This window comes from Mus caroli, chromosome 2 (genome assembly GCF_900094665.2).
Source record: "Mus caroli chromosome 2, CAROLI_EIJ_v1.1, whole genome shotgun sequence".
Taxonomy (NCBI): Eukaryota; Metazoa; Chordata; class Mammalia; order Rodentia; family Muridae; genus Mus; species Mus caroli.
In genome coordinates this window covers 105,895,435-105,912,196 of record NC_034571.1, presented here as the reverse complement: position 1 = coordinate 105,912,196, position 16,762 = coordinate 105,895,435, and the positions used below count along the sequence as shown (strand labels likewise).

Sequence of the window (16,762 nt, the reverse complement as noted above, 5' to 3'; positions counted from 1 at the left end):
TTGAGAACCACTGCCCTAGATGAAGATCTACTTGTGGCTAATGACTGCTGAGTGAGGGAAAATCCATCTGCTCAAAGAACAAAGTCCCATATTGGCTATCCAACCATAAGTGATCACTCCTGGACACATGGATGCAGTAGATTATATATATATATATATATATATATATATATATATATATATATACATGTGGGGGGAGGGTGCATGCATGTGTGGGCACACTCATACATACATATGTATATCTGTGTAAAAAAAAATAATCAGAGAGGTCATGAATTTGGGAGGCCATATAGGAAGAGTTGAGAGGGAGGGGCAGGAATGAAATAGATGCAGTACTCATGTATGAAGTCCTCAGAAAATATTAAATTAGAAGAAATAGGGAGAATTATCTGATTCCCCAACTTCTCCCACCCACATTACTTATCTGAGCACAATTTTTATGATTATTCCGATGTAATTCATTCTATTATGTGTTATACATTAAAGTTTTGTGTATGCGTCAATTATACAAATGTGCTATTTTATGTGACTTCTTGGCTCAACATCTTATAAAAATAAATATTTGTTACCTACACATTCTTTATCAGTACTCTTAATGGAGTGGCACAATAGTCCATAAAACAGAAGAACCAGCATTGATCTATCTGATTCTTTACTGCTGGTCATTAGTGGTCCATTTATATCGTTTTCCAGTTCAAGTTAAAAGTTTCTTGGAATACCTTTGTAGTAAAGAATACTGAATATTTCAATTTTACTATATAAAGTCCTAGAAATTACTAAACCATCAGATAAGAATGTCTTTGAGATGTGGGGGGAAGACTGGGCCTAATGGGAAGTTAACTGTGTTGGTGCCAGGAACTGGTGAAAGGGTGTGACTCCTAGCTTGTGCTCTTGCTCCACAGTATCTAACGTGCTTGACCACGTCAAGATCCCAGACAGATAAACTTGCCTTTGATGTAGGTCTGCGGGAACATGCCACAGGTAAGTTGTCATTGCCAGCTTCGGGCTGGTGGGGTCTTATGCTAAGGACTTTTGAGAAAGATGCTGAATACATTACTCATTTGGAATTGTACATCAGCAGGGTTAAACAGATAAATTTAAAAACCTCTGAGGCTGAGTCACGGAAGGATGTGTGAAGCCTGGAAACATGGGTACTTGGGCAGGGACAGTGTGATGTTTGAAGCCTGAGAGCTGAAACTGCTCTAATGGATTATTGCTATAAATAGACAGTTTAGTTCTTGGGGACCAAAGGTACTGAGTAACTACTAAGGCAACAAATAAAATGACTTCATAATAGTGAAATACGGTGCCTAGTATAGAGAACTAGGACCTTTGTATTCTGCAAACATTCCATTCCCAAATCACATCAGTGGTGCCCACCAGCCTCAGCTCTGTCCTCCCAGTGCATCTCCAGCATACTTACTGTATATTTTTCTATAAGCTTACTTAGGTTATTGCTTAAAATACCGCATATAAAACTTAACTCTGTGAGGAAGAAATGGTGGTTTTGTTTTGCCAGAAAATAAAGATATCAACAACCAAAAAGCTCAATTGTCAAATAATTGAAAAAGCAATGACAAAATGTCAGTATACTTTATCTAAACTTAAAACCTTTGTGATAGAACTAGTTTAAAAGGGAGATATTCTTTTATTAAATTTCACAATGAATAATCTAATGTTATTTGTCTTTTACAAAGTATCAAATACATTGGATACCTCTACTCTTCTGCATATACATATGCATGTGAATAAAGTAATTATATACATGTATATATAGATATGTGTGTGTATATATGTATATATATACAGTCAGCATATATATATACAGTCAGCCAACAGAATGGTATTATGGAGGCTGAGAAAGGAGAATCATGAGTTCAAGGTCAGCATGGGCTACCTAGGAGGATTAAGACCAGTCTAAGCTACAAAGCAAATTCTTTTTAGAAGTTGGTACGAAGAAAAGTGGTGACCCAAATGATACCAACTCACTCTCTAGAATTCAAAAATTAAGGACAGATGCCCAGGAAAACTATTTTTAAAAGTTACACTATCAAGAAAATACCAGTTTCCTGGGGGCTATTCTGAAGACCAACAGAGAAGCAGATAAATGTTGAAACAATACATATTTCACCTCAGTAAAGGAAAATGCTTTGTAATATCTGCATTAACCAGCAGAGGAATAGCTATCCAGGAGACATAGCATGCTCTCTGTGGCTGGAAACCTGTACGAACAGTTGGACCATCAGTCAAGGGCATTGCTGATAGAATTTCTGCTCTGGGTAGAGGTTGTGCTATTACCAATTAGAAGCTGTGGTTGCAAGAAACAGAAACTGATTCAGATGACTTCAAGACAATTAAGGATTTGCTGGCAGGATACTGAGTAGAATCAGACTACAATGAGGGCTTCAGAGCTAACCAGGCTGTAGAAAGAGAGACAAGGAAAGTAAAATCACTTCAGCAACTACAGAAATTGTGTTGGAATATCATCTAATGTTATCGCATTTCCCACTAACAGGACAGCAGTTCCAATGTTACACCTCCAAAGAAAGACAAAAGTCTATGCTATTGCTCTAAAATGAGCCGAGATTATCAAGTAAGGACTCAGATATCTGATTTTGTGATAATCAGAAAACATGTAGAATCCTGTATATGTGCCCCCACTGTTTCTGTAGCCTGCACAGCAGTGTCCTCTCCCTTTGTACACAGAAAAAAAAAAATGGAGCTTATATCTGACTCTCGTGACCTTTTTCCCACTAAAATAAGATCATGTGTGAATTGGATTTGGGGTTTCTTTGTTTCCAGCTTATGTGGTTTTCTTCTAGTATAATTTCCTCTAAAATGTTGTCAATCTTGAATAAAAAATTACAAATTGAGTAAAATGTCATAGTATGGATATAAGTTGGCCTCTCTGTATAAGCCAGATGCCAATCTTGGAGCACGCAATCAGAAAACTCATATATAGTCCCTCTATTTATAAAGCAGCAAAACGGTGTTATATTTTCTGAAAGCTGGAAAGGGATGAAGAAACACCAAATTCCAGTAAAGAGTTCAGGCAGTGTAGTTCATTTACTATCAGAGCCTCTAATGAAAGGGAATGAAAGGAGATTCTGTTACTCGTTACCAAAGTTGCTTTCTGAGTCCCTGGAAACAATTTGTAGGGACTTTGGTGACAGCAGACCTAGGAGATATATAAGCCAGGCCAGGTTCAAACAGGCTGCGCAGAAGCTGATGTGTGGATACATAGAAAAGGGTTGGCTGACTGTATCTTTGTGCAAATGTATTGCCTGAAGTACTTCACTTTTCTTTCACCCTTGGTCTATTATCCTTGAGTCTGTAGAGTGCTCTGGCTTCCACCATTAACGACTGGGGTTTTATGGGATAAGACCTACCCTGAAGAGGGGTCACATGGAATCTGCCTGGTTAGAATCCTAGTTCTTTAGCCAGCAATCTTGTGAATGATCTTTAGCACAGGAACATCTCTGGAGGTTTGAAGAAGCAGGCTGATCCTTATCTGTGCTGGATGTCAAAGAGAACGTGTGAAGACATCGTTTAAGGGATGGATGTTTTATCGACAGTCTGATTTTTTTTTTTTAACCTACACACTGGTAAATTCTTGGATTTAACAGACTGAATAATGACTGTACTCATGAGTTTGGTGACTCAGTTCTTCACACTTTTAAGGTTTTGATTTCAGTGTTTAGGCACACATTTAGAACTCAGATTTATGAAGAAATGGATGTAAAAATGACATCATATGCACTCTGCAAGTGCTGCCATGCATTTTGGAGCCAGTGACTGACTGGTTGGTCCACACTAGGAGTTCAGGGAATGACTCCAGGGACAAGAGAAGTGGCAGAAAAGCACCCCTCCATCTTTTGTGTATGTCCATTTGTGGTGCTCTTCATTCTCATGCCCTTTCATGGACCCCAGAGTATACGCTGAATAGGCTGGTCACTTTTCACTTTTAATGTAAAGGTCATATTCTTTTATAATGCATTTTCAAATTTAATCAAATACCTACACATAATTAAATTTTAAAAGATAAATGGGACTCTGATGTTTATTAAAAATATCTGTTCCTGCCAATAGGTCCCTACCTCAGGCATCTGTGTTCAGCTCTTCTAATATCACTTGCTGTTTTTTATGAAAAATATGTACATACTGTCACTTCATTCTTCTTTCTAGATTAGTTTTATCTATCCGTGTTTTGATAAAGCTTTATTCTTATGCTGTACTCTTCACCACCCTTCTTCCTTACATTTTCAGTATGTTCATATCTATTTTTACATAAAAACCAAAGCAAAGCTACATTGATATAACTACTGTCACATATTTGTAAGTAACCCACATGGTGTACTTAGAGTCAAGTTTGTTTTATTGCTTTAAGACTTTGTCTTAATTTGTTTTGTCTTCTGTTACTAAACAGTGGATTTACTTCCAAGCTTTTCCATTGGCCAAAAAATGTCCCTAAATTATTAGGTTCGGTCACATTATCTCTTCACATTCTTAGAGACATCCATCATCACTCAAGGAGCCTGTGTTGCCTCTTCTAGATTCTATGTTTCCTCCACCTCATTATGGCTTACTAACTATTGCATTTTGGTGAAACATACCACACGTTAGCTTTCACAGAAAAAGATGTTTGTAGGCACCAAGTTATCTGAAGGTTTGTTCATTCTAGCTTCATAATTCATAATTTAGCTTAATTCTGTATTAAAAGTATTTTTTCTTGGCTTCCTGCTGGCTTGCTTTTAACTTGTGTTCTGGCTATTGAGACAAGCATGTTCTGATTCCTGATGCTTTGTGTGTGATGGTTTTTCTTTTCTAAGATCTCTTGTTTCTTTCTCTAATGTCTGAAGTTCCATGGTGTGTCTTGTGGATCCTTCCTGTTGTGCAGTCTCAGGAGGATGCCGTGTAGGGTGAATGCTTACCTAGGCAAAGAACTCTGGGAACTTTTCTACTCGCAGGTGTTTATTGTCCAGAACTTGGAAAGTTTTAGAAATATTATTTCTCTGTTAATAGTCTCTATTCATGCTTTCTGGGGATCTTTCTAGATTGATTTTTAGGAACTTTTTTAGAATTTTATCTTGACTGAAATATAATCGCATCATTTTCTTCTCCCCTTTCCTCCTCCAAAGACCTCACATAGCATCTCCTTCCAAGTCTTCCTTCCCTCTCCTCTCTCCCTCTCAAATCATAATTCTCTTCTTTTCTAAAGATATAGTCTTACTCTGTCATCCTTCAACTCTCTATGTAGACCAGGCTGGCTTCAATCTAAGTGGTCTGCCTGCCTGCTGATGCCTCCTGAGTACTGGGATTTAAGGTGTGTGCTGCTATGCTCAACTCTAATTTTTTCCTTCCTGTTTCTAATCTTGTGTGTGTGTGTGTGTGTGTGTGTGTGTGTGTGTGTGTGTGTGTGTGTTCCTTTTGGGAGACTTTTCAACTGTTTATACTCATCTTTTTTCTCTTCAGAGTAATTTTTTCACTTTCTAAGAGATTCTTCATGATACTTCCGGGGTATAATATTTCCTTTCTTTTGTGAGATTGTTAGTTGTAAAATTATTTAAAGCTTTTTTTCTCATATAATCTTTATTTTTTTCCCTTTGGGGCCTCCCCACCAATGTCAATGTTAGAGGCTTTCCTCAAATTCCATGTAATCTTTTGTCTTTGCTCATATTTAGGCCAAAGTCATAAAAGCAGACAGGAAGCTGGGATGGAGCTTGGCATGTGTTAAACCTCACTCTGGGTTTATATTTCAGAACCCTGGGCATTTAAGAGGAGAATCTCAAACCCTGGCATCGTAACCTTTAGTACATTGGCCTCCCTAAAAAAATCAGCCCTTAAATCTGAGGACTGGTAAAAACCATTCTGCTTTTGCAACTGGTGTTCTGGAAGCTGAGGAGTAGAAGAGAAGGGAGAGAAGCTAGGGTATTTCTAACCATTCATAAACTGTAGTTGTGTGTTCTCAGAATGACTCCACTTTCTAATTAGGCAGCATCTTACAGTATTTCCAAGACCAGACCCTTGGTGGTTGGCAACACCACAATTCTTCTGTACCCTGGAGGAGGAGGAAACAACTGCTTGTGTGGGATGAGGAGGGGATCTGGGGCTTAAATGTCCTTAAAACCTCTTTTAGCCATTCTTCCTGTTTACAACCCATCTTTACCTCCAGCCCAAGTGGTTTTCCTGCTGGAATCTATTCATAGCGGGGTGTGCTTTTAAGTCAGTGGCTTCTTCTCCATTGTCTTAGTTAAAATTGTGAATTTTTTTCACTAACAGTTTTTGGTACATATATTTTCATATGTTTTAAGCTGTGTTAGATCTTATAGGTTTGGACCTTAAGAGACAAACAAAAAAAGTCTATTTACTATGGTTTCAGTGTACTTCATAGAAGGTGCAGAAGAATGATAAAAATGGTTTAAATGTTCAATATGTCAATGAAAGAGGGTCCTCAAGGCCCCCTTTCTGTGGGGACAAGAATTGAGATCCTTTAATATAGTCTCAAACTCATTAAGCCAAGGAAAGACTTGAACTTCTGATCTTCTTGTCTCTACATGCACTACCAAAATAGACTCTGAAATCAATCCATTAAAAAAATATGTCACGGGAATTGTGAAGAAATCATATCTTATGTCCATTAAAAATATTCAGACTTCTGAACTACTGACCTCCAACAGTCTTACCCAAATTTTGTCTCTCTGTCTTTCTGGCTTTATGTCTTTAAAATAAAAATATATTCAAAGGTACACAATAGACAACAGGAAGGTTATATGTAGGTTAATGGGAACTAAGCTAGGCAAAGGGAGAGGTACGTCTTTGGAGGGAATAAGAGGTACGTCTTTGGGGCAGAGTTAGGATGACTGCCTTTTAGGATACAGAGGCTAACTCATGAGGCATTCATGTAGGAGAAGCCTGTTGGTGGACCATACATCCTGCTTCCAAACAAAGGTCTGAAGGAGAGAAAGTACGAATTGGAGATGACCTTATCCTCGTCAGTGTGTCCTCTGAAAGATATCTTGTAAGTACCTCTTGGCAGAAGCATCTTTTCTATTCAGAATGCCCCTTTAGTAATGGGTGGCCAGGGGGAAACAGAGCCACTGCAAGCTGGGTAGGACAAGGTATCTCTCCCCTGTAACACAATCCTAGTACCAGGAATTTAACTGTTAGCTTTCCTTTTAGATTATTGTGTTGGATCCAGCAAATGCTGCTAAGAAGAATTAAGTCATATTACTCTGAATTTATCACATTGTGTGGCTCTTGCCAAGTAGAAAACAAGCCAGCAAAAAGGAATGCAGGGAAATTAGCTTGATAGAGACTAGGGGGTGGGGTGTAAAAATGTTAACACATGGGCTATTACAGAGGCTGACAGATGCATATGAGGTCTTTCACCTAAGGTTGGGCACTAGTGAAGCTCCACTCATCATAGGGATGCCTGAAGATAGAGAAATGCCAAAGATAAGTGTTGAATTTCTCAGCAGTTTATCATAGGGCCAATCCTACCAGCCACTTTTGCCTTGCTGTCTCCAAATGTTGAAGTAATTTTATTCCCATTTGTGAAATTTCTTTTCATCCTATAAGAAGCAGACATTTTATAATTGTGTAGAGTCGGGGATGCATCTGAGGTGACAAGGTTAACACTTGTCTGTCACCTCTATGGCTGCATAGTTCTCCCAGGAATAAAGTGCCACCTATGAAACTGCTTGAAGACTGGGCAAAGAAAGGTCCCACACATATGTAGACGGAACCATGGGGAAGGGAGGCTGTTTAACTTAATGCTTGCCATTCTGATGGGCAGCAATGGTGGAAATGGACTAGTGGTTTAAAGGAGGTTTCTTTTCTTTTTCCACCCCAGCATCTCTCGATATCAAATGGTAGCATACAAGTGGATGCCTCCTTTATGCAAACGCTCTGGAACGTACATCCTACCTGCTCAGGAAGTAGCATTGAAGAAGGTAGGCCTTTGTACTGCTGCCTGCCATTCCCTCTGAGCTGTGTATGTTAACAATTTCTGCTGTCCCTCGACACCCACAGACAGCATGGCTTTCTGTATTTGATGTCAGTATAGGTTATTTTCTATTCTTACTCCCCACGGGCATTGTTGACCTTGATTTAATTCTTTGGTACCTGTTGTTAGTTTATCACTACAAGCACACAGGAGTTTCTTACTATTGGTAAGTATTTTTATTTTGTTATTCATGCTTACTATTGATAAGTAAACAGGCCTAGAAACTTCCATCTTGGAAAAGATCATTTGCTGGAAAGATGAAATGGCTTATACCCCAACGCCACCCCCCCCTCTCTCTCTCTCTCACACACACACACACACACACACACACACACACATACACACACGTGTACATATGCATAAAATATTAATATACCTTTGTAAATTTACCATCAGTCTTTCCCTCCTATCAGGAATCAAGACTCCCTATTGTAAATCTTTCCTTGGAAAGTTTCAGCCGGTCTCGATGTTAACTGTTTCATCTTCACCACAGAAATAAAATTATCTTGGTCCCAACAGAGAACTTGTAGAGATTAATTAAGGAGTGTCCTCACAGAAGCACTGAGTGCCCTTGTGTGGATGAAATCTAAAGAGCTCATCAGCTTGGTCATCTGGCTAGGTGGAGAAAGGCCTTTCAGCATCCATAACCCTGTCCTCGTGGACATTAATAGCCCTTCACTTGATGCTTTCTGTGTGACTGTGATCCACCCTCACACAGATTTCATCTTTAAAAAAAAATGTAATGCATAGCACTTGGCTGTTTTCTCAGATGAGGGGGATATTGATTGGAAAAGCCCACAAGCTATTCATGATGGACTCTGAAGTGGCAATAGTCTCGCCATCAAGAGAGGATAAAGAGTTTAATCAAGGGCTTGATGGCTGAGGTTTTTAATTTTCTATGTAAATTGGCTACTAGGAATTCCCTTTAGTATGTCTTGAATTATTTAAATGCAAAAGATGCAACTGTACATATTAGTATAATTAGCTATTGGAAAAATACTTGTGAATATTTGAGGAAAGTTTAAGCTAATCTTTTTTTGCCTCTGTTTTTAAAAAGTGCTAAGGCAACTTCAACCATCTCTGTACAATATGCTCTGATAACACCATTTTCCCCTCTGGCATGATTTCTCATTGTTAATGTTTTAATCCTGCACCCAAAATAGTTGGAGACAGCACCCCCCCAAGTGATCTAATTATGTGATTTAAAAAGAAAAACTCCTAATACAGACATTGAACATATTAAGTCCATATGTCTCCTGAGAATGGAGTAGCCTAGAGATTTTTTAATTCAGAAGAATAACAAATCCAATTTCTTTGTGCAAAACTAGCTTAGCAGGGCCTGCCTCCTGCTAGTATGCTCCCAGAATTAATACTTGGGATTCATCTGAAGACTAATGGGTCATCATGCCCTTGAAGTTTATTGTTTCTTTTCAGGGTCTGAACTCACAACTATTGAGATTCCTCTTTGCAGACATCTAAGTGCTTGTTGATAGCAGTTGGTGCACATGTCCATTCAGATCTGCTAGAGTCAGTCTGCCCCCACTTTGGAAATAGATGCACCATCACATTTGGTCTGCATTTGTTAACTGCAATTGAAAACTACCTTCTCCTAAAATACCTCTTGAGAGCATATTACTGCCTTTTCCTAAATAACACTTAAAAACAGATTGTCACCCCGTTCTGACTCATTTCTATCCCATGACCATAATTTGATTTGGATTTTGCCAAGAAGTGTGTAGAGTAAGATTATAAGATCTGGTAACTTGGTATTGAGTTATTAGCTTCTTATAAAACTGAAAATCTTATTCTTTCTAACAGTGATTTTCCTTTTGTTTTATCTGGTTTTTTTTTCTTTTTTGTATTTTTAGTGATAACAGTTGACACACTACTTTCATCTTCTACTTGATATTTGGCCTTACTTATTTCTCAGTAACTTAACTGCCAGAGTTAGAATTCTTTTCCACTGAGGCCTTAATTCAGGGACTCTATACTATGCCACATGTACCTCTCTTGTTTTGTAGAGCAAGCTATCACATGCATGAATTCACCCGTATTGAACATAGTGTTCTCCTTAGGCTTTTGATCAGTTATGGTGGTATACCATTTTTTCATAGGATACTTACTTGGTGGCCATGTAGTTCGTCTTTTCCACGGTCATGATGAATGTTTGACGATACCATCTACAGATCAGAATGATTCTCAGCACAGGTAAGCCACTACTATCTTCATCCTTCTGTCTGAGCTGTCTCTCTGGTAGCTCCTATTAAAGAGTTTGCATTTTTATTTGGCCACACATGATTTGTGTAGGTCTTTCTCACTTGGACTGACCTTCATCTAGCCACAAGCTCCACTTTGCTCAAAAAACATGTGTTTATGTTAAATCTAAGCAAACAATGCTACAATGCATCTCAAGCCATTCATTGTCTTGATTTCTCCTGAGTCTGAATCATTCACCTTGGGGAGAGAAATCAGCAATTCTCTCACCGCAGCACAGCAATAGAGAAGCTGTGCATTCACATAAGTTATGGCTGGTCCTTGAAAGGCAGCTTATCTCTATTTATCCCATTTAGTGAACCAAGTAATTAAGATGGAATTGTTGGTTTCATTTTTCTTGATACCAACTCATGTATGAGAAACCAAGCATCAGAATCCAACAGAAGATGGACTTAGCAGGAAGCTGTTTCAAGAACTATAGTTCGAGGTAGAGTAGAGGTGAACTGTATCTTTAGTCCAAAGGTGATTGTTTAATGGGCTCTCATTGAAGATTTAAAATTAAGTAAAACAGCCCTAGTGTATATAGAAGACACTGTTTCCTTGAAGTTATTCAGCATCTCTGGCTCTTTAACTCTTTCTGCCTCCTCATCTGTAACCTTGAAGGGTTTGATAAAGATCCAGTTGTGGATTTCTTTGTTAATTCCCATCTATTGCAAGGGTATATGTAATTGGGAGTCACTTTATTGCTATGTTCCTTTAGCCTAATAATCAATACACTAATAGCAGTAAGGGAGACTAACTTGTGTGTGTGTGTGTGTTTGTGTGTGTGTGTGTGTGTGTGTGTGTGTGTGTATGTATGCATGTATGCTTTTTGTTATGTTTTTGTATATTTTCTCTTACTGATTTTTTCTTTAGTTTTTCTGTTTTTATTTTTACTTTTTATTTTGTTGTTTTTAGTGTGTGTGGGGGAGTATGGGTTTGTATGTGTGTATGTGTGTGTGTTTTAAGAGAGAGAGGGAGGGAGAACATGAAATTGTCTGGGTAGGGAATTGGAGAGGACCTGAGGAGACTTGAAGTAGAGGAAAGAATATCAAATATATTATATGACTTTTCTTCAATAAAAAGTTTTTAAAAGATTCAGAATTTTATTAAATGGAAGATATTAATGCACATAGTAAATATGTACTCAAGATTTATTACTATTTTGCTTATACTCAAAGGAAGAGTACATAAAATGTTTTGCATTATAACTGTAGAAGTCTCATATATTAAGTAAAAATCAAACCTCTTATCCAAATTCAACTTAATTTTGACAGTAATTGGTTCAATCTGGTGACTGCAGTATCTTAGCTTGTTGTTGTGCTTACAAGATTCTTCTCAACTACATTAGTTTTACTTAATTGATGGCATCAGAGACAAATCCTGACACTTTCAAGATCATCTTGATCAGACTTCTGCCAATGGTGGCCTCCTGACTTGTTTTGAATGGAAGCTTAGAAAGCTGGAGCTTGGTTGGCTTTTTGTCAGTACTCACCCCTTGTTCTGTGTGCTGAAGGACCCAGAAGCAGCATGATTGAATGTAGTTCTGGGCATCTTAGAAACTGTCAACTGGTAATTTAAGTCCCTCACAGTGTGACTCTCTTCCTACTTACTATGTTCCCTGATTGTCCTACATAGGGCCCAGATGTAACATAGAACAGAGTCCAGAGCACACTGGAACTAGACCTATGTAAGTGTTGTGAGTGACTTACTCTGAACCTCCTTAGTGGCTGACAGTGATGTCTACATTGCAAAGGAAGTTCAGTCGATCTTATTTCCCGTAGAATATTGTCATGTGCTCTTATTCAGTTGCTGGGTTTTTGTTTTTGTTTTTGTTTTTTCATTTCATCTTTGTTTTGTTTTTATTTGATTTTAGTGGAGTGGATTTTTTTCTACTTTTTTTTTTTTGAGAGTCTTACTGTATAAGCTGTTTTGCCTAGGAATCACTTTGTAGATTTGGTGGATGTAGACATCCACCTGCCCCTGCCTCTTAGCTCTGTGATTAACCAGCTGGCTTACTGTTGCTTTTATATCTTACTGTGGAAGGCTTTCAGTTAGCAGAAAGAAAGAAAGAAAGAAAGAAAGAGAGAGAGAGAGAGAGAGAGAGAGAGAGAGAGAGAGAGAGAGAGAAAGAAAGAAAGAAAGAAAGAAAGANAGAGAGAGAGAGAGAGAGAGAGAGAGAGAGAGAGAGAGAGAGAGAGAAAGAAAGAAAGAAAGAAAGAAAGAAAGAAAGAAAGAAAGAAAGAGAAAGGAAGTTTATAATCCTGTATGGCGGTTATCTACACCTAAAAGAAACACACTACATCTATATCAGTTTTTCCCTCCTGTTCTATTCTGTTCTACTCTTGGGGACAGGAATTTGGAAGACATAAAGTGGTTACCACATGTGTTGCCTTCATCTCTTTTATTGAAACTATAGCCACAATAGAAATGGCTTGATCTGAAACTATGATGGATGAAGATGGCTCGTGCTTTGATAATAATTCCTGTTAAGTGCTTTAACAAGATCCTGTGTAAAGGGGAAAGTAAAGAGGTATTTGAAAAACATGGGCGAATGAGGGAGATGGTGATCAGGTTCCAAAATAAGTTCAATGGAGCAAGAGTACAGTCACAAGCAACAGCAAGAGCCACCTGGATGTGGACAAGGACTCCATAGGACCTGATTGGTGTTACCAAAGAAGATGACAAAACATACTTGTCTCTTTCCTTTGCATGGAAGCATGAGGGACTGAGATTGGGTAAGGAAGCAACCATTGGGGACTTGGGTGCCTAAATTCTGGCATTCTTAATGAAAGCATGATGACAAGATGCCTTGGTGTTGCTTTCTGTCTAGGGACTATAAAAAACAGTAAACCTCTTCATTGATGTTCGTTATCAGGGAAAAAAATGTCAACTAGACAGAATCATCAAAAGCACTAAAATCATGAAAAAGGAATAGGCAATAGAGAGCATGCTAAGAAATTCTAGGAACTCCTAAGATACCAACTCCCCAGATAGAATTGTTTTCCTTCCCTTTGAACCCTGGGAATAGGCAGGCTTGATGGAAATATTACCTAAGAATGGAAACCAGAGAGCCGCAATCTCACATTCTGAACTCAGATGCTTGGCTCTGCCTCTGGCTTGTCAAATGCCCTGAGCTAAGTCACTCAACCTGTTAGAGCCAAGGCTAAGATGTCAGCCAGGCTTTCAAAAGCAACTCGACTGTCCACCCACTCTGCTCCTCTTATTGCTGTCATTTAAGAGAACAGGAACAAGTTGTTTCAATCATGGTAACTTTCTGAGACTAAACAGATCAAGCTGCTAGAATTGTCTCAGTTAGGTATAATGGACATTTAAGAATACTTCAGAACTTGGGAGTAGAGGGTCTTCTGATGATGGCTCCAGGGCTGAATCACATGAGACCCAAGGCAGGCCACTTCATCTCTACCTTTCTTTCAGCCTTTGCTGAAGGCAGAGATGTCCCAGTGAAAATTTCAATCAATCTGTATAAATAGCAAAGTCAGGAAAGTAACATTTCCATTTTTGGCCAGGTACAGAAATACCTAGGAGTTAAAGCTATAAAAGAACATAAAATTTGCTTTACTAAATATTTCCTAGCAGTATATAAATTTAAAATAAGACTTAAAAATGTCCTCTACAATCCCTCCTAAATGATGTAACCATGCTTAATATGATATTTGCATCTCTGTGCTCTTAATGTGTTAGTCTATACATGTTTATTGATAATCTATATTTTAAAAAATTTAGGTAAATCTGTATTTCATAGTTCTTTATATATCTATGAACATTCATTTTAAACTTCCTTCTTAAAACCACATTGAGTCTTTATATCCCATGATTTAACTACCCTTATTAGACCAGTTTTACAGGCAAGGGGGTTTGAACCACAGAGAACTGACAGATCTTTTCTAGTTCATAGTACTAACAGATCCAAAACAGGGATCTTTCCCTTTTATATGTATCTTTTGAACAATTCAGACTGCTTCAACATAAGGATCAGGTATCTATTTCCTCTTCATCACTATAGATGGGTTTGGTTTTTTTTTTAAATCTAAAATCTAGGTCCAAATTCTTCTGAAGATTTAAATAGTTCATTTCTGTTATATAGACAAACTATGACAGCAGTAGGATGTAAGGCTGGTGAATTCAAATGCAGTTAAATGATCAGTCTGGAAGTCTCAAGAACATGATACCCAACATCCTCCTCTGACCTTTTTGCATGCACAGTTATGTATAATCACACAGAAATGAATATATGCATGCACAAAACAGTTAATCAATAATCAAAATAATAATCAAAAATGCAGTTAATCAATAAAGGTATAACAATTTAATTCATATAACTGGTGATCTAAGTAGGTTGGTTCCCATTGTACAGATCGAAAGACTGAGACATTTTATAATAATTAGAAAAGCATCAATCATACTGTGCTACTCAAAACTCTGAGTTGTAAGAAAACAAGGGAGATGTGGGGAACATAGCAGGTCAAGTAGAGAGGGAAAACCTAATGACCACGGTGGAACTCTGCATCAGGCCCTGTAATAGGAGAGTAAGAATCACAAACTTCTGGTGAAATATGAATGGAGTACTGAGTTTGAGTACACTGGTTACCAAACATTGGTATTTCAGTTTAGGCAAATCTTGATGATTTGAGGTGACAATGTGAGAGGAACTGAGTGACATTATACAATAACTCTGTGGACTATCTGTGAAATCGCTTCACAAATCTAAAACTAATCCAAAGCAAAAAGTGTTTACAAGCATATTAAAAGATAGTTCCTAAGATGGGAAGAAAGAACCAGGCAATAATGGAACAATGAAAACTATGGCAACTGAAGACACAACTTTGTTCCAGGCTTCCTAGGATAATGACGGGATTCACACTGTTCTGCCTGTGACCTGAAAGTAAATGTCTATTTATAATAAATGGAAACTACAGTGAGAAGCCTAACCTAAAAGACTCAGAGAATCCTTTGTCAGTAACATGGTACAAGACTGCCATTTGAACAATGTAGAAGTGGGGGACATTGTCCACCCCCCTTCTTTCCACTGTCCCTCTGGTGATCTGAGTATCTGTTGCATGTGGAGTGTCCCCTCCCCTTAGGCAGCTTTTATTTATCCTAAGAGTGAGATTAAAAAAAAAAAACACCATCCAATCCTCCCTTTGAGTTTGTTGTCTTGGGAGACTTCAGTAGCTGGTATGAGCCTTCTCTGCAAGGAATTGTCCTTCACTGGCAAGGAACTGGGAGGAACTGGCACTGATCTCCAACTCTGCATACAGGAGGGTGTTCTATGAAGCTGGAGGAGCTGGGGCCAGAGCCAGGTCTCTATGGAGAGTGGAACCCCTTCGGATAAGGTAACACATGGTCTAGATGGTGCCATTTGCAAGAATAGTTGGTTTTCCAGTATAGTTCACTCTCTTACATTTATCATTTGTCATGTCTTGAGATGAGCCCTCTAAAGCCCATGGTTGAGAGCTAAATTCTAAAATTTCTATGGTTTTGATTATAAAGAATCACACACACACACACACACACACACACACACACACTCTCTCTCTCTCTCTTACACCCAATTTTTCCAGGCTCTTCTTTTGAGTATAAGTTAGTTGCCCCCCACTCTTACAGAGCCTGGGTAATCAGAGGCTAGCTTTGCAATTACCACTGAACATCCGTAGAGTTTCCCCTCTCTGCTTGCTGCCACCACCATTATTTTATTAAACAAATCCCCTGGAAGCCTTCAGTAGATGTCTTGGCTCCAGTTAAGAGCTATCTTTAAACAACAAAGATAGACAGGTAGTCATGATGGCAGCTAGTAAAATAAGATTCAAACCTCACATAGCTGTGAAGAAAACAACATTTGTCAGAATGTCTCAAACAGTAATGGACGTAGGTGGAAGGAACAAAGGCTGATTTTTTTCAACCATGAGCTTGAGTAACAGCTTTTAAAGCTTGAGTAACTCATCCTTTAAACTCCAAATACTAAAGACCCATCTGGTTAAGAGTGGATCCTTTTATTTGCCGAGAAGATGGGTAAGTTAGGTTAGAGCTGAACAGCTAGGATGAGAGGAAAGGAGAAAGTATTGCAACCTGCTTCTATTCCATTTCCTTCCTAGCACCCAGGCCAGGGTTTCTTTTAAAAAGTATTCAGGAAGAATTCTCTCTCATAAGAGTTGTATACCTCCAAAAAAAAAATGGTCCATTAGAGATAAAAAGAATATAATAGAGCCGCTCCTATGCCCCCATTTCCTCTCCTCTTTTGCTCATTTAAATAGTTTATTGAGAAACTTTTGAAGATATTGATTTAGAGTATATTACTTTTGTATTGAACAACAAAAGTTATTATATAAATATATATGTGTGTGTGTGTGTGTGTGTATGGTATAAAAAAGAAACATTGATCTTTTTAAAAATGAGATACCCACTTATTGACTAGCTCAAGACTTCTTGCTTAAATAATCTTTCAAATATATGTGTGTGTATGTATATATATATATATACACA

The 16,762-nt window shown here is 38.1% G+C and overlaps 1 protein-coding gene across 2 annotated transcripts in view; it reads left to right on the top strand.

The window, feature by feature from the left end:
• The window catches only part of Ryr3 (ryanodine receptor 3), a 542,105-nt gene that overhangs the window by 235,920 nt on the left and 289,423 nt on the right, over positions 1–16,762 (top strand). For both annotated transcript variants that reach the window (XM_029469442.1, XM_021156945.2), the window contains 5 exons: positions 903–981; positions 6,906–7,018; positions 7,853–7,952; positions 10,120–10,213; positions 15,541–15,615. In XM_029469442.1, coding sequence (XP_029325302.1) covers positions 903–981; positions 6,906–7,018; positions 7,853–7,952; positions 10,120–10,213; positions 15,541–15,615 — 461 coding nt within the window. The remainder of the gene's footprint in view (positions 1–902; positions 982–6,905; positions 7,019–7,852; positions 7,953–10,119; positions 10,214–15,540; positions 15,616–16,762) is intronic.